This window comes from Sciurus vulgaris, assembly GCF_902686455.1.
Source record: "Sciurus vulgaris genome assembly, chromosome: 1".
NCBI lineage: Eukaryota > Metazoa > Chordata > Mammalia > Rodentia > Sciuridae > Sciurus > Sciurus vulgaris.
The window spans coordinates 212,949,265-212,969,489 of NC_136461.1; the positions used below are offsets into that span (position 1 = coordinate 212,949,265).

Genomic DNA, 20,225 nt, shown 5'->3' on the forward strand with positions numbered 1-20,225 from the left:
TCTTAGTAATTTAGCAAGACCCTTAGCAACTTAGTGAGACTCTGTCTCAAAATAAAAAAAATAGAAAGGACTGGAGATGTAGTCAGTGATACAGCAACCCTGGGTTCAATCCCCAGTACCAAAAATATATAAATAATAGAAAAGAGACTACCAGGTTCCATGGGGATGAGGGATTCCTTCTAAATGACTGTGGGGCCCTAAAGGGCAAGAGTGTGTTTTCCTGGTCCCCACAGTGGCTCTGCACATTCTTACTTGGGCCCAGTCTGTATGATTTTGATTTTGTGAGAGCCACAGGGTTTGGAGAGCAGGTATGGAATGTTTTATACAGAGTCCAAGTTCTTAAAGACCATTCCTGGGGCCAGATGGATCCAGGCTGTGTTTTAGGATATCCTCCTGCATTGTGTGGAGGCCAGGTGACTCAAGGAACTCTGCAGATGGGCAACTCTCCAAGATCAAGGATACGGGACTGGAACCCAGAAGATGACACTGGAAAGACAGGAAGAATGGGGTGGGGACTCCACTGCACTCCTGTGCTCTCCTGCCTATTTTGAATGGTGAGGATCACCTGTTTGGGGCATTTGCAGACAGTGGTTTTTTGCTGCCTACAACTTAAAAAGATCCCCTAACCCTTGTGAATTTCCCACAGAACCATGCTGGTCACTGGACCACAAATTCCACCCAGACACAAATCCTGTATTCCAAAACCACCTGTACCCTGGGCACATTCTGGGTCAAAGCCTGACAGGGGCTGTGTTGGAGTGGGGTCTCTGTATGCTGGAGAAGCAGGGAAGCCTGCAGCCGTTATTGCTAGAGTGGTAGGGGCTGGGGAGCCTGGAACTGGGCTGGTGCCATGTGAGGTCAACCAGATGGCAGGCATGGGAGTGGTGTGAGAGGAGACTGCAGACATCATCAGCTGCATACTGTACACTGTCTACGTAGGGTTTCAGGCAGCTCATGGATGTTGACCTAGGGATTACTTGATATGTCAATCTAGTTTGTGATTTAATACTATCTACAGAGTGACATGCTTCCTTGTGGGGTTACTGGGCATAATTCACCTGCTGCATCTTGCCAGCAGCCTCAGATCACCAAGAGGTAGCCTCCGGGTCCAGTGCTTATGACACTTCTCCTGGCCTGGCTGCAGGCAGGCTGGGTCACTCTGGATCAGTAGGTAAAGTTAAAGCCCTGGGCTTCCTCCTTACCCAAGCAAAACAGAACGTGAACAGGAAGGCCAACTCTCAGGGAGCCTTTAAGGAATACCTGCCCCCCAAAAAATGATGCCCTAACTTAATCTCCCTGGGGGATCGAGGCAGATCTGGCTTCTGAGATGGGAAATTTGGGGGTAACCCTCAGATAACCCAAAGAAAATCAGTTCAGTTTGAGATAAGGATTCTGATGAGCAATTTATTTTTATTTTTTTGGTATGGGGATTGAACCCAGGGTCGCTTATCCACTGAACCACATCCCCAGCCCTTTTTATATTTTAAATTGCTGAGGTTGGCTTTGAACTGGAGATCCTCCTGCCTCAGCCTCCCGAGCCGCTGGGATTAGAGGCTTGTGCCACTGTGCCTGGCTTGGTAAGCAATCTTAACTAGTAAACAGAAGACTTGTTCCCAGTTAGTTCATGTTTCAGCCATTCTGGTAAGGTAAATTTACTCGCTGAAATTTACTGCTGGTATCTGGTTGAAGGACAGATGGAACCCAGGCACCTAGTTATAGAAAGAATACTTTCTATGCACAGGCACCCATGGAATTTTATCTGTGTTTCACCTTGTACTATGGGAGCAAAACTATTGTAACAGTCTCAACTGACTTGTTGACCAAGACCCATAGTAAAAGTGTCTTATGTTGCAACCTGGCTCACACATCCTCAGCAAATGCACATACTTTGATATTTTCTATTGTCTCTCTTTTTTGTTTCCTTGGAACAAAAAGTGTTTGCGGGAAGAGGAGGGGAAGAAAAGGGGAAATAATGGGGAATGACACTGGCCAAATTATATCGTTATATTGTGGGCATGTACAAATAGTAACAACAAATGCCATTATGCACGACTATAATGCACCAACAGAAATATGGAAAAAAATGAAATGTAGGTTAAAAAAATAGTGTTCAAAAGTCAAACTGAGCCAGGTGTGATGGTGCATGCCTGTAATCCCAGTGACTTGTGAGGCTGAGGCAGCAGGATCACAAATTGGGGGCCAACCTCAGCAACTCAGTGAGAACCTGTCTCAAGAAATAAAAAGGGCTGGGGATGTAATTCAGTGATAAAGCACCCCTGGGTTCAATTCCTAGTACCCTCCAAAAAGTCAAAACTGATTCACTGCCCACTAATGGGTCACATACAGAAAACTGCTCTTGCATACATTTCAGAGCCTTCTTTCCTAAGCCTATCACCCTGTGGGGGCATGAACACAGACAGGCTCTGTGGTGTAACAGCAGTGGGCTCCAGACCAGGAGCTGAAGGCTAGGTTTTGTTTTGCCCTGGGTGGCTCCTACACCTTGGTCAAATACTGCTTGATAAAACAGTATCCCCAGGCCAGACCCTGCCAACACCACAGGGTACCTGGGAGACCTGTTTACAAATGCTTACATATGTTACAAATATCAGAGGATGTACTCAGTGGCTTTATCATATGAAGGAAGGAAACCAGACTCAGGTGCACAAACTTTGACTACCCAGAGTCTGCAAGGGTGACATGAATCCAAACTCACATCTGTCAGCACCTGTACACACCTGTAATCCCAGTGACTTGGGAGACTGAGGCAGGAGAATTGAAAGTTTGAGGGCAGTCTGGGCAACTAAACAAGACCTGTGTCAAAACAAATAAGGGCCCAGGCTGGGGCTGGGGCTCAGTGGTCGAGCACTTGCCTAGCATGTGTGAGGCACTGGGTTCGATCCTTAGCACCACATATAAATAAATGAATAAAATAAAGGTCTATCAACATCAAAATAATATTTTTAAAAAGTAAGGGCTGGGAGTACAGCTCAGTGGTAGAGTGCTTGCCTAGCATGCTTGAGGCCATGGGTTCCATCCCAGGTACCCCACCTCCACATACTCACAATGTCAAGGGCTCACAGGAAACCCACTCATCAAAAGGCAAATAAAGGTCTGGTGTTGTGACTCAGTAGTGAGTGTTTGCCTAGCACATGTGAAGCACTGGGTTTGATCCTCAGCACCATGTAAAAATAAACAAAATAAAAGGTATTTTAAAAAAGGCAAAAAGTGACATTTTTCATGATTAACAAAAATGATTTAAAAGTGCCATCCCATCCCCAGCACTATCAACCTAGAAAGTCAGATCCAACCCCTAGGAATTCAGACATGTGCCATGTGAAGTCAACTGTTATCATGAAACATGGAAAAGAAAGATGTCTAAAAATCAGGCAACTGTTAAATAAATCATACTTCACACAAAACAGCAAAGGTACATAGGGATTGTTACCCAATGAGTAGATAAAAAATTCAAAGCAAAGTGTAACCCCAATTCTGCAAATAAGTGTCTGTACACAATAGTATTAGAGAGACTGAAAACACACCAAAACATAAATAGTAGCTATCTCCAGGGGGTGGGATAAAGAAAAATTTCATTTATTCATTTTGGTACTGGGGATTGAATCTGGGGTCACTTTACACTGAGTCACATCCCCAGTCCTTTTTATTTTTTGAGACAGGGTCTTGCTAAATTGCTCAGGCTGGCCTTTAACTTTTGATACTCCTGCTTCAGCCTCCCCAGCTGCTGGGATTACAAGTGTGCTGTGCCACCACACTTCTTTTTTAACGTAAGTTTTGGCATTTTTCCAGATGTTCTACACTAACATGTTTAGAAAAACCATGTTAATTTATAGATATGTGTTCTCCAGTCAAGTCCTCAGCTTGGTTTCAGGCCAGCAGTCCTTTCTCCCACCAGTTTTGTGATGCGGCAAGACAGCCTGTCAGAGTTCCTGGGGTTCCTAGGATGAGTGGGCTGGTGAGGAGGGGTCCCTGGGTCTTCATTGGTCACTAGGCCCTCAGGGGTTTCTTCCCTGAGATTTGGGAGGGCTGGTGGGCAGGCTTCTCCTCAGCAAGGCCTTTTGTGGCCACAACCAGCTTGCATTCCTGAGGCTTGCCTGGGGCTCCACTCCCTGGGCAAGGCCAGGGGAGGCGGCAGGCCCCACCTAACTCCTGGTCCATTCGCCTGCCCTTTCAAGCAGGGCCACATCTTGGCCAATCTTAAATGAACAGCTATAAAAACTCAACCTACCCTTTTTCTTTCTGATCGCAAGTCAATGTTTGAAAAATAAAAAGAAAGTATTTCTTCAAAAGGAAAATACTTCACCCACAATCCCCGCCAAGTCTGCCGGGGAACAGCCGGAGAGGCGGCTTCACTCCACCAGCCGTCTTCAGTCCCACAGGCCCTGCAACTGCGCCTCACCCCCGAACCTAGTCGCAGTCGCGTGCCGCCGAGGAGACCCGGCCAAGTCCCTGCTGCCTGCTGGGCGCTGTCAGCAGGGGCTCCTGCTGTGCACCTGCCGCGGGCGGGCGGAGCGACCCGCCATGCAGCCGGTAATGCTCGCTCAGCGTGTAGCTCCTGCGGAAGGCCTTGCCGCACTCGGTGCAGGCGAAGGGCTTCTCCTGCGTGTGGATCTTCTGGTGCAGGGTGAGGTTGGACTTGCGGCCGAAGGCCTTGCCGCACTGTGCGCACGCGAAAGGTCGCTCGCCCGTGTGCAGCCGCAGGTGCAGGAGCAGCAGCGAGCGGTGCCGGAACGGCCTTCGGCACTCCGCGCACTCCAGTCCCGCCTCCGCCGGCGCAGGGCGCAGGCCGCTGGGCCGGGCGCCCTCCTCCACGTGCACCCGGTGGTGTTTTAGCAGTGAGGACCCGCGGATGAAGCGCTGGCCACAGCTCGGGCACGCATAGGGCCGCTCGCCGCTGTGGATGCGGCGGTGCTCGTTGAGGGTGAAGCGGCGGCAGAAGGCCTTGCCACACTCGCCGCACTCGAAGGCCTTCTCCCCAGTGTGGAACTTCTGGTGCTGCAGCAGCCGCGAGCTGCGGCCGAAGGCCTTGCCACACTGGCCGCACTGGAAGGGCCGGTCCCGCGCGTGCACACGGCGGTGGGCCTCCAGCTGCGCGCTCTGCCGGAAGGACTTGCCACACTCGCCGCACTGGAAAGGCTTCTCCTCCGTGTGGATCAGCTGGTGGCGCAGCAGGATGGAGCTCTGCTTGAAGGCCTTGCCGCACTCCGTGCACTGGTAGGGCTTGGCCCCAGTGTGGATGATCTGGTGCCTGATCAGCAGGGAGTTGTATCTGAACACCTTGCCGCAGGTGCACCTGTAGCCTCCCTGCCTACTGGCGAGGCTCCGGGGAGGCCTGCCGCCCTGCTCTTCCTGCAGGGACCCTGGGGAGACCCAGGGCTGGATGGGTGTATCTGACCCATCCTCAGGCCTGCTATTCAGGTCAGGGAGGCAGCCCCAAATCCCGTTGGTCAGTCCTGCTTGCCTGAAGAAGTCCCTCCTCAGAGGAGATGACAAGATCCCAGCCTTCATCCTGGAATCTGAAAGAATGAAGCACATCCCCAGTCTTTTTTTTTTTTTTTTTTTTTGAGATAGGGTCTTGCTAAGGCTCTTAGGGTCTCTCTAAATTGCTGAGGTTGGCTTTGACCTTCAATCTTCCTGCCTCAGCCTCCTAAGTCACTGGGATTATATATGTGGGCCACCACAACCAGCTTCCTGGCTCTTTTTGAGACAAGTTCTCCCTGTGTTGCCTAGGGTCTTGCTAAACTGCCGAGACTGGTCTCAAACTTGCTATTCTCCTGTGTCTCTGGGATTAGAGGTGTGTGTCACCATACCTGACAGCATCTCTATGTCAAAGATGCAAGAAGTTCTGAGAAATTCTTGCCAAAGGCTTTAATGTCAGGGTTTGGGTAAGAAAAGGAAACCAAAAGGGAGGCTAGTAAGAGCAGAAGGACCACGGAAGCCTGGCTTGGGGCTCTTGAAGGAGGCCCAAGAACTGGCAGGCAGGGCTTGCCAGGCATGGAGTGTACCTGCTTCACCCCGCATCTCTATTCTTTGCTCCTCTCTCCTTTAGAGAGGAGACTTGCCACACTCGCTGCACTAGAAAGGGTTCTCCTCCGTGTGGATCAGCCGGTGGCCCTGCCTCTCCAGAGGGCCCTGCCTATTCAGGCTTCCTCCCCATCTGGAGATTCTTTCTGTAGCCTCCACTGCCCCAAGTCAGTCCCTGGCATATGGGCCATGGGGAATGAAAAATCAAAACAATCCATGGATAGCATCCACTGCACCCTCAAACCTGGTCTCTGATGCCTTGGAAGACAGTGTGTCCCACAGTGCTTACACCCTTTCTCACCTGAACCAACTGTAAAGCCTCTTGAAGAGCTGGGTATGGTGGTGCCCAAGTATAATCCCAGCTACTCAGGCAGCTGAGGTGGAAGGGTTGCAAGTTCAAGGCCAGCCAAGGCAACTGTAAGCCAGGCATGATTACACACACCTGTAATCCCAAAGGCTCAGGAGATTGAGGCAGGAGATCATAATTCAAGGTCAGCCTCAACAACTTAGCAAGACCCTGTCTCAAACTAAAAAGTTAAAAATAAAAAGGGCCAGGTTATACCTCACTGGTATAGTACCCTTGAGTCCAATCCCCACTAACACTGAATGAATAAATATCACTGGTTTAGCACCTGCCTAGCATGTGTGAAGCCTTGAGTTCAATCCCTAGTATCATTAAAAAAAAAGTGCCTCTTTATGAATTTCTCAAACCCCCCTCAACTTTGACACAGTGTGTCAATTTTTTTCACTTCAGGCAAGTAGCTCATAGTGACCACACAAACCGAACCACTGTGCTGTGCAATAGGGTCTTCTTGCACAAATCAGTCTCCAGTGGCCTTGGCTCAATGGCAAGGTGTTCAGTAGAAAACTTGCTCCACTGTGAGGAACTACATACATATGCCTTCCACAGCTTGGGTCCAGGACAGCACCCAGGGACCTCATGGAGCTGCAGGAAGACTAGGATAGGCTGGGGTAACATGACACATCCAGCAGTGGCAGTCTGGGCCTTCCTGCATCTTTCACTCACCTGCACACAGGCCAGGCTTGGTCCCTTTCTCTTCTGCTACTTGCAGAATCAAGGCCCCTGGCTCCTCTCCTTGCTCCAAGAGGGAGATCAGTGCAGGTTTAGTGACAAGAAAGCCTAGTGGCAGAGAGGGAAAGCAGCCGAAGTCAGGGATCATGAGGGGAGGAAGGGTGTCTAGCAGCCTGGCATGGGGCAGGTACAGCTCTTGGAGTGGGCCAGGGATACCCTCCTGTGGGAAGATGGTGGCAGGGGGACGCTGCTCTCAGGCAGCTGGGCCCAGGCAGTCTAAGGCTAGGCCATAGATGACTAACAGGAAGCACAGTGGAGCTCCCTGGAGTCCAGCTTCCCCTCCAAGTGTGTCAAGACTCTACTTTGGATAGGAACCAAGTCCCCAGGGCCCAGTGGATGAACAGGGTCATCTCTGAGTAACACAGAAGCACCTCACAGACCCAGGACTGACCATGGAGCACTCACCCAGGGAGGCCAGATTCCCATAGTTCTCCAGCATCACATCCCTGTATAGGGCCCTCTGGTCAGGGGCCAGGCAACTCCACTCTATCCTTGTGAAGTACACAGCCACATCCTCGAACATGACAGCTTCCTGCAACCACACACTCTACTGTTCTGGGTGGTCAAGGCCTTGGTGAGGACCCGGGAGATGGGGAGGCCACATTAGGAACATGCAGGTGGGTCCTCTGTACTAGTCGCCGCATCCCTAGGGCACAGCACAGACACTCCCTGAAGGAGCAAGTGTAACCAGGAGGGAAAAAGACTTTCCCACCAGAAGGTCATCTCAATGTTGGTCTCAACCCTCTTCATGGGTGATCAGGGTTTGGGGAAGGAGCACCACAGACACATTGGTGACTGAGCCTCCATACTGCCCCCTCAATCTCTACAGCTTCCAACAGATGTGATTAGACGGTGTCAGGAGAGGGCCAACTATTCACACCAGGTTGGAGGCAGGTGAGCCTGGAAGCTGAGGGTTCACAGGAGCCCAGGGCAGCTCACCTCTGCCCAAAGCCTCAGGAAGAAGACAGCAGAGTCAGTGCAAGGCATGGAAGGGAGAGACTGACCTGGCTCAGACTCCATCCTGGGACAGGATGGACCTGACATTTCCTGGGAAGATGCTCAGGGCTGAAAAGCTGAGACTGGGGCTAGGCAGTCTCCAGGAGCAGCAGATAGGCTCAAAGGGAGCACTCACCTGGGTTCTGGGTGTTGAGAACACCATCGCCATTCCAGGTTACCCGCTGGGGATGGGGTAGGTGCTGGGGACAGTGAACACTGAGGGAACACACAGCCATGAGTGAAGGACCCCACTCCCATAGGACCACCCAGCTGCAGGACAGCCCATCCATCTCTCTTACGTATGAGGATGAAGCCTTGTCCTCTGACCCTGCTCACCCTTCCTTCCAAAGAGTGCTGTTACGGGCACTGTTGTGTCACCTTCCAAGGGTGACATAACCTACCAAGACTACCCCAATTAAAATTGCTTTCTTTCTGCCTGGGGAATTCCTTATTCTCACTCCTTGCTTTACTCTTCTCCACAGCACTCGGCCCAACATATAAGACAAGCTGACTTACCTGCTCTTATCTGTCTATCCCCAGGAGATAAGGCTTTGCCTATACCCCCTGTGTTGGCAGGGGGCCTGGCACACAGATTGTGCTCCTAAAGGACTTATGGAATTAATATGGAGATCTCTAATGTGGGTGACTCTTGCCTTCAGTCAAACCATGACGAGGAACACAGAAAACATTCTTGCTATGTTACTACACAAAACAAGTAGGTGGCACATACACCTGAATATTAACCAAGTTATTTCTGAATTATAGAATCATGATGGTTCTTGTTCTTCTGTTTTCCTAATTTCTTTAACACTTACTTATATATAGATGTGTAGTACCTCTGTGGTTGGGAAAAGTTATTTATGAACCAGTAAGTAGGTGAGGGTTCTGGCCCACACCTATAATCCCAGTGATTTGGGAGGCTGAGACAGGAGGATTGCAAGTTCAAGGATAGCCTGGGGAACTTGGTGAGGTCCTGTCTCAAAATAAAAAACAAAAACGACTGGGGATGTACTTCAGTGGCAAAGCACCCAGTATAGAAGAGAAAAAGCAAAACAAAAAAACCAGCAAGTACATTTCTGCTTTGACAAGATGTGTACAGCAGGCAGAGGCCCTGGTCTCTTTGATCTTCCCTTCAACTGACAGCTGAGCTCTTGAGTTTGGCTTGAGGTCTCTGGAGCTACCCTCTTTTGCTAGCTCCTCCCACTTTGTAAAAAGATGTTCCCTTGAGTCATCAGTTAACTGAAAGCAACGGGGTTAAAGTGGGATGACAGGTCTAATGCCAATGGCACTTGGCTGCAGAGCCTTTTGACAGTTTGAGTGTGGTGGGTTGCAAAGGGGACCTGACAGACACAGACTACAAGTGAGCTGAAGAGCAGCTTCCCAACCCCCACAGAATCACAGTCCAGTCTACGCACAGGACCCTAACCACACACCGCCAGAGCTACCCCTGGATCTGTTGTCTACCTACCCAGCAATACAACTAGGGTATCTCAAAAATGGATGCTGAAGATCTGACTCCCCACCCCTCAACACACACCACCCTCCACTGTGGTTAAGAACTGAATTTAGGACAGGCGGGGGAAAGTTACCTCAGCTAGTTTTTGTTTGCTCTCATCTGGGATTGTATGTCCTCAGGGAGGGGCCGCCTGGTTAGAGCGGGGAAATCTGCCTTTAGTTCTACCAATGGAAGCAAAAATGTCTTTAATCAGATTAAACAGTGCTGGGTTTGAAAAAATTGAAGCAGAGGATATAATGAAAAAATAATCCAAGTTCTTGATCATATGCTAAAAGAAAAAGTATAAATCAAGGTGTGGGGGCGATGTTAGTTTACATGGAGGATTAAGGAGGGCTTCCTGGGGGAAATTACATTCAGCTGGGTCCCGGAAGACAAGGAGTCGTCATTCTTCCCTCCATATTCTGGGGGAGGGGGGAATCACTGCGCAACTTGGGAAGCTGAGGCAGGAGGATCACAAGTTTGAGGCCAGCTTCGGTAACTTAGCAAGACTGTCTCAATATAAAGTAAAAAAATAAAAAGGGCTGGGACATACAGGGAATTAAAAAAGAACTCCGCAGTCACTGCTGCTTACGGGCCTGGCGCCCCTCGCGCTCCTCACTACACTGCAGCCTCGCCAGCCTTCTCTTTGTTATCCAACCAGCCAAGCCAGCCGGGACCTCGGGTTCCCGCAGCCTGGCGGGCCCGTCCGAGCTCGGGTTCCGTGCACTGGTCGAGTCCCGGGAGGCCTCCCTAACCACCGCAGCCCTCGGCCCCCAGTCCCGCCTCCTGGCTTATTCTGTGTGCAGACCACCTGCGGACCGCTTTACCGCAGGCGGCTGCTCCCAGCTCGCCGACGCCGTCCGCTCTCGCCTAGGCCAGGAGGGGGACGCGCTCCGCGGAGCTGGGGAAGGTGTCGCGGGAGCGCGCGTGCGGAAAGGGCCGCGCGGCCACGGGGGCCTGCGACCGCCGCGGCTGTGTCACCCGCCGGCCGGGGGCGCGGGGCCCAACGCCCCCGCCCCGCCGGACCCCGCCGTAGTCCTCGCTCCGCGGCGCGACCGACCCAGGCAGGGCCGCCGCCAGCGACAGCTCGGGAGGGGCACGGAAGAGCAGGGGAGGTGCACAGTACTGGCCAGCCCGCCCCGGCTCCGACGACCGCGCACCTGCGCGCTCTCCCGCCCTCACGCTCTGGGGGCGGAACTATCGCGAGATCCTCTGGGGCGGGGCGTAGCTACCGTGGGAATAGTGAGGGCGGGGCGACGCTGTAGTCAGAGCCGCTGCGGGGGCGGGGGGGGGGGCGCAGGGTCCTGGGGGCCTTAGCTCGGACTGCTGGGACCCCGGCGCGGCGGGCGTGCCCGTGTCGGGGCCCCGTTCCTGCGTGTGATGAAGTGTGTTTTTTTTCAGGTGTTAGGCACACCTGGAAAGAAAGCTTAGCCGTCCCAGTGGGCAAGAGCAAGTTTAAGATGGGCTGGGGAATGTGCTGGGTACCGGGAGCAACATGCCAGACGCTGCTCAGGATTCTTTACCGCAAAAGGTGCGAGCAGATACTGGGAAGGAGCCGGAAGTCTGCCGTTGCCACCCGAGGCAGCGTGGGCCAGAGAATACGAAGGTTTAAGAGCAACACGTATGAACTAGTAGAAGACACTGTCCAGCGAGAAACACGCACCTAATAACACAGCCTCTAAATACCGAAAGCAACAACTGATAGAAGAGTAGAGGGATAGATTATCTAACAGTTACGGCCGGAAATTTATTTATTTTGGTACCAGGGATTGAACCCGGGGGCCCTTAACCACTGAGCCGCATCCCCAGCCCTTTTTAGTTTTTTCAATTTTGAGACAGGGCTTTCCTAAGTTGCTTAGGGCCTGGCTAAGTTGCTGAGGCTGGACTTGAACTTGTGATCCTTCTGCATGGGCCTCCCAGCCACTGGGATTACAGGCGTGCACCTATTGCTGAAAATGTTAACTCTTCTCAGAAACAGATCAAACAGACAAAAGTCAAGCTAAGACAAGATTTGAACCACATGGTGTGTGGGCATATAAAAATACTGATTTACATCCCAAAAGCAAAAGGCAGGGACTACACTTCACCAGGCGCTGGAACCCTGGACTTGCGGGCATGCTGATCAATAGCCTTTACCATTGGGCTACACCTGAAGTCCTGAACCACATCTTTTTGAAGACAGAACATTAAAAGGAGTTGAGGGCTGGGGTTGTGGCTCAGTGGTAGAGCACTTGCCTAGCATGTGTGAGGCACTGGGTGGATCCTCAGCACCACATATAAATAAAGTTTCATCAACAACTAATCAAAATATTTTTTAAAAAGTAGTTGAAATCTACCCAAAATAGAAGCCTACATATAAAACAATAAATTTAGAAATGGTTGGTTTGAGTAAATCTGGTATGGTTGGCAATTAAATAGCATCTGATTAAATAATTCTTGGGATTGTTACCAGCTTGGGTTCTTGTGCTCTCTCGGGGAAGAATTGGGCAGATGCACGGTGTTAACAGGAACAGGCTCTTTATTGGTGGTGGTGGTGGTAATGGGAGTTCTGCTGGCGTCAGAAGGGAGGCAGGGCTGGACAAGAATGGACAGAGGCGTTCAGCTTTTATGGTATCCCCGGGGTAGGAGTCCAGCCTCTTGATGTCACCACGTGTAGAGATGGGCTTTTGGTTGCACCTGAGCTCTTCATCATGCTTCTTCATGCACAACATGACTGGTTATCATCCTAAGTCTCCACTTAGGGGTGTGCACTTTACTGTGCTCACAAGTTAAGGTAACCACAGATCTCTTTAGTGATCATTTGTGCATGTGCTTGAGCCCCACTTACTGTTTGGGAAAACTCCTAATATTATTTTTCATAACAGGACAGATTACTGCCCTTTCTCAATGGGTTTGATTTTAATAGCCTTGTCTTCTCTATTTTTGGGGGGGATCTCTATTGACCATAAAGTTTCAGAAGGCTGTGCTGACTTAACTTCCTGTCTCCTGGCATGTTGTCTTAATTCCATAGCCTTGAAGAATGGTCTTTTTGTGTGTGTGTGCTGGGTGTGAGAAATAAAAAGTTTGATGATCCATTTTCAATATATAGTAACTAACCTTGATTGGGATGTAAAGATCCAGTTGAAGCTATTTTTAACTATAACCCTTCCCCTTGCCTGCCCCAATTTAAAAATTAGCTAATTGTGTACCTTGTAACCTGGAGCTCCTCCTACCTGAGCAAGGGGGAGTGCTGTTAGGGACAGAAACAGGCAGACTGCCTACCCAAGTGCACTTGCTAGCCAGGTTCAGTAGCACACCCTTTTTGCCAAAGTAAAGGTTGCCTTGCCAACCCACTTCTGAGCAAGTGTTTGATTTCTTGTGGCACCTCAGTGTTTTTAACATGAGGACTGAACCCAAGAGTGCATGCCTGTAATCCCTGAGACTAGGGAGGCTGAAGCAGGAGGACTGCAAGTTCAAAGCCAGCCTTAGCAACTAAGGGAGGCCCTAAATTGTTTAGCAAGGAACTGTCTCAAAGTAAAAAATAAAAAGGGGGCTAGGGATATAGCTCAGTTGGTAGAGTGCTTGCCTTGCAGGCACAAGGCCCTGGGTTCAATCCCCAGCACCGCAAAAATAAAAAATAAAAAAAATAAAATAAAAAGGGCTGGGGATATGATTCAGTGGTAAAGCACCCCTGGGTTCAATCCCCAGTACAACAAAACAATCAGAACTGCAAATAGCTTCATATGAAGCACGGCAGGATGAATTTTCACACTTAAGACATTGTGCAACTGGTACCAGATCAACAGATAGATTCTTGGGGACTCAAAGTGTCCCTGCTGCTGCCTCTGGTCACTTAGGTATCTATGGAGAGGGTCATAGTGGAACTTCTATGATTCCTGGTGATACCTGCTCCCCAGCACTTCCTAGGAATTGAAAACCAGGCCTCATGCTAGGCAATTGCTGCATCACTGAGCTACTTCTCCAGTCCTTTATATTTTTCATTTTGAAACAGATTCCTACTGAGTTACCCAGGTTGACGTAGAACTTGCAATCCACTTGCCTCAGCCTCCTGAGTAGCTGAGATTATTGGCACGCATTACCGTGCCTAGAAATCCTGATGATTTGTATAGACACACTTGTGTCGTTCATGTGTATTTTTTAATTTAATCCTTACAATATCCTATGAAAAAATACTGTTGTCCCCATATTAAAGTGAGGGGAGCATAGTATTCCAATGATTTCCCAAGGTCCCACCTCTGTTATGTTGCAGAGCTGGACTGGACCCACAGACCTGGCTCAGGGCACACTCTTTAACCACTCAACTGGAACGTGAAACTATTTCACTGAGCAGGGGAGGGAGGAACAATCCAATAAATAGCATGTGCTTAAAAGCTTCTTCCTTTCCTACATAGCACTCTGCAGATGATTTTGTTTTCCTGTCTTATGAAGTGTGACCAGACCCAGGAAGCATGAGACTTAGAGAAGGGGAGCAAGAGCAACTTGTTCAGTGACCTGCTACTGATGGTGGTGGACTCTCATGACATTCTGATCAGTCCTTACCTTTGAACGGGATGTTTAGATGCCCCAGGGCCCTCAGACCACTACAGGTAGGGTGTCCAGTTGGAGTCCACATTCTTGGCATCCTTTAATTGAGCAAGACACACAGAAGTAACAAGTGGAGCTTAGATTTATTGAGAACAAAAGCGAAAGTATCACTCCATAACTGGGCAGTGCTGTCTTGTGCGCAGAGCTGTGCCTCCTTCCCCTCTCCCTAGGAACCTCACTGAAGACCATGCTCCATTTGTTCCCACTGGTCACTTTATTTTCAGCTAATTAGAATACAGAACTGGTGGTGGGGTTCGCCACAGGCTGTAAGCCTTCAGTGGCTGGAGTTGTCATGGTAATGGAACTTGTCCTAACAGGGACCTGACGACTCTTCTCCCTCTTGTACTCCAGTCAGCATTTTTCTTGTATTCTGTCTCCTCCATCTTGATGTCCCTGAACTCCCACCTCAAGACTTCCTGGGGTGCTGACAGGTTTGTGCAGGGGTGAGGCAAAGGCTGGGAGGGCAGAAGTGCTCTGTGGACTCACAGAGGGAAGGGGAGCTTGTGGTCACAGCCACAGTCATCCTGGAGGAGGAACAGTGGTTTCCTTCAGGGCTGCCCCACACAATTTCATGGTGAACTCAGATGTTCACAAATTGTGTCTTCATAAATCCTGTTATTCTTTCATTATGAAAAGACACATTTAACCAAAGAAAACTGTCCTACTTTCAGTTCTTCACTATGCATGTGGCACCCCAGAGGACATTCAGCCATAGCTTTATGTCAGGTTGAAATGATATACAAGGGTTATACAAGGGTCTGGGGTCACAGAGATTTAGGGCTTACTGACCTACTGAGCTTCATGTAGTTCACCTTAACCTCAGAAAAATCTTAATACACACCTCTGAGCCACTCCCAACAGCTGCAACCCCCAGTCCCTCAAACCATTCCATCTGTTCCAGTTGACATCTTCCCTTACTCATGCACAGGAAGTGGGAGTTCTTATGGGAAATCCCACTCGTGGTCTCCTGACCTGGAATACCTTCCCCCCCGCACCCCCCCCCCAGGTTCCTGCAGGATGGGGACAATGCTGTTTCCTCTCTGTACCCGTTTGCTAGTCTGGATGTCAGATGCTGCCCACGGCCCATGTTAAGGGTCTGGCCCCTAGATAGCTTTAGTGGGAGATGGTGGAAACTTCAGAAGGTAGGGCCTAGCAGGAGGTCCTTAGATCATTGGGGGCGTGCTGTCAAAAGGGACTCGGGGACCCTGACCCCTTCCTTGTTCTTTTCTTTCCTGGCTAATGAGGTGAGTGGCTTTGCTCTCCTACACTGTCCTGTCATTATGTGCTACCACAGGCTCAAAGTGATGAAGTCAATTGATTTTGGCCCAGCACCTCCAAAACTATGGGCCCAAATAACTCTTTTCTAAGTTAATTACCTCAGGTATTTCATTATAGTGACAGCAAACTGAAATACCTTCCTACCAAGAGCCTTGGTGGCTGAATTCTGGAGATCAGTGTCTGCCTGCAGCAGGAAAGTCTTAGGATTTGGGCATGCAGAACTATGCCTGTGACACAGTTTGGGAGCTGCTCAGACTCTAGACTCCTCCTTCCCAGGAAAGTGCACTCCCGGGGTCCAATTTTTTTTTTTTTTAGGGGGGGTGCTGGGGATCAAACCCAGGGTCTTGTGCTTATAAGGCAAGCACTCTACCGACTGAGCTATCTCCCCAGCCCCTCAGGGTCCAGTTTTGCTCAGAGGCTAGAAGCCAAGACCCAAGTATCAGTCAAGCTCCTCCAGAGCCCTACAGGCCTCTGACCTGGGTCCAACTCCAGGGTCAGATTTCACCCCAGACTGTTTGTGGACGTGTAAGCAGAGCACAAACAATCTCCTCTACTAGGAAGGATACAAAGCAAATGGGCAGGTGCCCACTCAGCAACTTGGCAGGCTGAGGCAGGAGGATTGCAAGTTCAAAGCCAGCCTTAGCAACTTAGAGAGGCCCTAAGTGATTTAGTGAGACCCTGTCTCAAAAATTAAAAAGGGCTGGGGATATAGCTTAGTGGTAAAGTGCCTCTGGCTTCAATCCCCATTAGGGGGGAAAAAAAAGGCAAACATGCTGTGGGTGGCGACACCTGTAGTCACAGCTATTAAAAGGGCTGAGGCAAGAGGATCAAGAGGGTTGCCTGAACCAGGATCCGAGGCCAGCCTAGGCAACCAGAGATACCTCATCTCAAAAAGTAAATAAAACAGATAAAGATAATTGAAAAAAAATGTTTTAAAAAGCAAACAGGATGGATGAGACCCCAATATGTTAGGTCTAGGCACTCTAGACCTTGGACAGGGCCCCCATCCTTAGTATATACAGAAAGGGTAGACAGGTATCCCTGTGACAGAAGGGTGTAAGGCCAGGTCACAGGCATGGTTTCTGGTACCTGATGAGCCCCAGTGTGGCCTTGTGCATCCTTTGCCCTGGGCGTACAGCTACAGATAAAAGCAGCAGCTGCTTTGTAGGCAGATGGGAAAGCTACTGCTGCCAGCCAGATATGCCTGCCCAAATCTGTCCTGGAGCCAGCAGTCTGCTCCTCGAAACCTCACAGCAGGACCACTCAGCCACCAGGATTCAGGACATGCAGCTCAGAGTGGCAGACAAGGGACAGAAAAAGGGAAAAGGTGACACTTTGACCAGAGACAGTGGGTACTTTCAGAGAGAAGGAATGCACACCCCTTCTGCCCTCCAATTTTGTTGGGGGTCCCAGAGATGCTCCCAGAGTCCTGCCCAGGTCTACATCTTGACTGACAGCAGGATGACATCAGACTTTCAAGTCTCCATGCCATGACATCTCTAGGTTACTTTGGTCCATGCTGACTGATTCTAATCAGAAACTATTCTTACAGATTTTATGGTTAGCAGGGGATTATCCTTATCTCCTGAGTTATGGGATTTCATCTGTGAAAGGGTCACAACCCCCTAACCCCAACCAGGGTAACCTGTGTTCTTATTTGGGCCTGAATTTCTCCTGCAGATAAGAGGTTGCTTGCTGAGGAATATAACATATCCTGTTAACTTAAGCCGGGCAGGGCTGCAGGTAAATTTTTTAATGTTTATTTTTTTTTTGTTTGGTACTGGGGATTGAACTCAGGGGCACTCAACCACTGAGCCACATCCCCAGCCCTTTTCTGTATTTTATTTAGAGAGAGGGTCTCACTGAGTTGCTTAGTGCCTTGCTAAGTTACTGAGGCTGGCTTTGAACTCGTGATCCTCCTGCCTCAGCCTCCACAGTCACTGGGATTATAGGCATATACCATAGTGCTTGGCTGATAAATTGCTTTTAACAAGAAAGCAAGAGCCAGGGTGCAGTGGTGCACACCTATAATCGCAGTGGCTTGGGAGGCTGAAGCAGGAGGATCCTGAATTCAAAGCCAGCCTCAGCAATTTAATGAGACCCTGTCTCAAAATTAAAAATAAATAAATAAATGAAGAGGTTGGGGTGTGGCTCCAGTGGTTAAGTGTCCCGTGTCCCTAGGTTCAATCCCTGGTACAAAAAAAAAAAAAAGGAGGCTGGTGTGGTGGCACATGCCTGTAATCCCAGTGGCTTGGGAGACTGAGGCAAGAGGATCGAGAGTTCAAAGTCAGCATCACCAAAAGTGAGGTGCCAAACAACTCGATGAGACCCTGTCTCTAAATAAAGTACAAAAAGGGCTGGGGATGTGGCACAGGCACTGAGTGCCCCTGAGTTCAATCCCTGGTAACCCCCATCCCACAAAAAAGCATGTGGGTGTCAGAACAAGTATGATGGGCCCAGAGACAGTGAGAAATGAGGCTAAGTTATAGCATAGGAACTGCATGGACACCTCAAAGAGAGAATGGTGTGGTACTCAGAGGGTTAGGGGTTTTAAGGAAATTGAGTTCTTCTGTTTTTATCTTAATTTCCTGTCCCCTTATTTAGTTCACTACCCTTTGAATAGCCCTTAGCAAGCTTTCTTTGTGAGGGTCCTAATGTTTTGGTTGCCAGGGTGACTGGGGGTTGTGACATAGTTTAGGTGATGAGGGAGGGCCCAGGCCATCTGGCAGGCTATGATCTGATCTTGAGTTTTTCTTAAGGTAAATAATTATGGCTGAGGGAGATCTTGACACACCAACCCCATCTTCTAGGTACTCGCCTGTCAAATAAGGCTTATGTGGTTTTCAGTCACCTTTCATGGTCCTTTCCCTGCTCACCCATTCATGGCTGACTGGCTAAACATTACCACCCAGGCACCCATCCTAGCACCTTGACTCATTCCATCTTTCTTCCCTCTTTGCAGTGTGTTAACAGTAGGATGAGACAGTGTGGATGTAGCTTAGTGGCAGAAACTGCCTTCCATGAGACGCTAAGTTCAATCTTCTGCACTGTAACCGCCCCCCCCCCCCCGCCCCCAAACCCAGTGTGATGAAGGGTCTCAGGCACTTGCTTGTTGGTTCCTTCAGCAAACAAGTAACTACTTGCTGTCAGCTGTATCAAGGTGTGGTTAAGCACAGGAGGGAGCTGAATGGAACTTGTCTGCCAAGGCTATCCCAAGTCCTAGAATCAAGAAAGAAATCACAACAGCTAAGGAATGGCAAAGATCACCAGCACCGCCAGATTAACACTGGGGTGAACTGGGAGAGGGGTAACCTGATGGAGCTAGAATAACAAAAAGGAGACAGAAGATAACTAGGGAGTACGGATGAAGATCCTCAGTAACTGCATGATAAAGAGACTTGGATTTCTCACCAAAAGACTCTTAAACAGAGAATGTTGTTTATCAGAAACAGATTTTAAAAAAACATAAAGAAAGGTTAAAACTAGGGCCCAGTCAGCGGCCACTGGGTGATTTAGGCTGTTTACCTTGCCTTCCTAGCCAAAAGGCCATTCAGTTGCAGGGATCCAGCAGTGGCTGCAGGCTGAAAAGCCGGAGGTGTCTGGAGCCTCCAAGCAAAGTCACTGGAGACTGAAGCAGGCCAAAGCTACAGCTCAGGCTGAAACTGGTCAGCACCTTACTGCCTGCTGAGGGAGGAGGAGTCAAGGCCAAGGGAGTTGAGGTACTGGACTTCTGGCAGCTGCTGGCTGAGGTGGAGTCTCAGGAGATGGCCATCCTCCAGACCAGAAGCCTTTGGCTACCCCATCCCAGTCAGAAATGCCCTTGGCCCTGCTTTTTGGGCTGTGGCCTCCTTCACCCCTGTCAACCCCAGCTCAGCTGCCTCTCTGGAGGGCCTCTTGCACAGGTCCCTAGACTCCCCTAACTCCAGCAGGTGGCCACGTGGACCTCTCCATCCCCTGCCATTCCTGTCTCTGTCCTGCAAGATCTGATTAAAATCTCACAAGTCCTGACCACAAGCCTCTCCCACACACTGAGACCGCTGCCCTCACTTACTTCCCTCCCTCGCTGTCCTCCCCGGCTGACAAGGCTCACTCAGACGTGGAGGGGGGTGAATTATTGAGGACTCCCCTCTCCCACCACAGCATGCGCCCTGCTGGGCACCCCCTGCTGTACTCTGCCTCGTTTCTCTCTCCTTCTGGTCCACCTTCCTTACCCCACTCTCCATCGCAACACCATCCCTATCCTGGGACCTCCCACCTCATCCTGTCCTCCTTATTTCCGGTGGGGGCTTGGAGGCCATCTCCTCCCCGGAGCCTTCCCGGCTTGCGTCGAGGCCCACAGCCGCCCTCTTGCTCCCTCTGGGCAGAGTCCAGGGTCCCCCGGCTCCTTTCCCGTCGTCTCGAGGACCCGGCTGGGCCGAAGTCCCCGCGGCCTGCAGCGCCCGTGCCAGCGGGCGGCGGTCATTCGCCACCTGCCGGCCAGACCCCGTCGTCTGGATGCAGAAGCACCAGGTCCTCGAGGCGGCACACCCACTGCCCGGCGACCCGGCGTCCTGCACCAGCGGGAGCTCTCCTCGGTCAGGCCCGGAGTGCCGGTCTCGCGGCTTGGTGCAGATCGCTGTGTGGCTCTAGACAAACTCCTCGACCTCTCCTCGCGCTGTCTTCGTGCCGAGCGCGACGCCTGTCAGCAGGAAGACGTCTGCGCGGGCCCTGCCGCGCCCGCTCCCCCGTGCGCCTGCGCGG

At 50.5% G+C, this 20,225-nt stretch overlaps 1 protein-coding gene across 6 annotated transcripts; it reads right to left on the reverse strand.

The window, feature by feature from the left end:
* Positions 1-1,407: 1,407 nt before the first annotated feature.
* Positions 1,408-20,157, reverse strand: ZNF517 (zinc finger protein 517). Of its 6 annotated transcripts, XM_079101464.1 has the most exons (7): positions 19,011-20,157; positions 14,163-14,245; positions 9,718-9,805; positions 8,265-8,344; positions 7,538-7,664; positions 7,067-7,180; positions 1,408-5,531 (listed from the first exon to the last, which is right to left on the reverse strand). In XM_079101464.1, exons 4-7 carry the CDS (start codon positions 8,295-8,297, stop codon positions 4,423-4,425), a joined length of 1,383 nt encoding a protein of 460 aa, XP_078957590.1. In that variant the 5' UTR covers positions 8,298-8,344; positions 9,718-9,805; positions 14,163-14,245; positions 19,011-20,157; the 3' UTR covers positions 1,408-4,422. The 6 variants fall into 6 exon arrangements, with proteins under 6 accessions (XP_078957590.1, XP_078957588.1, XP_078957589.1 ...); XM_079101462.1 differs by lacking the exon at positions 19,011-20,157 and having other exon boundaries at positions 14,163-17,665; XM_079101463.1 differs by lacking the exons at positions 14,163-14,245; positions 19,011-20,157 and adding an exon at positions 10,451-10,773.
* Between the last annotated feature and the right edge of the window lie 68 nt (positions 20,158-20,225).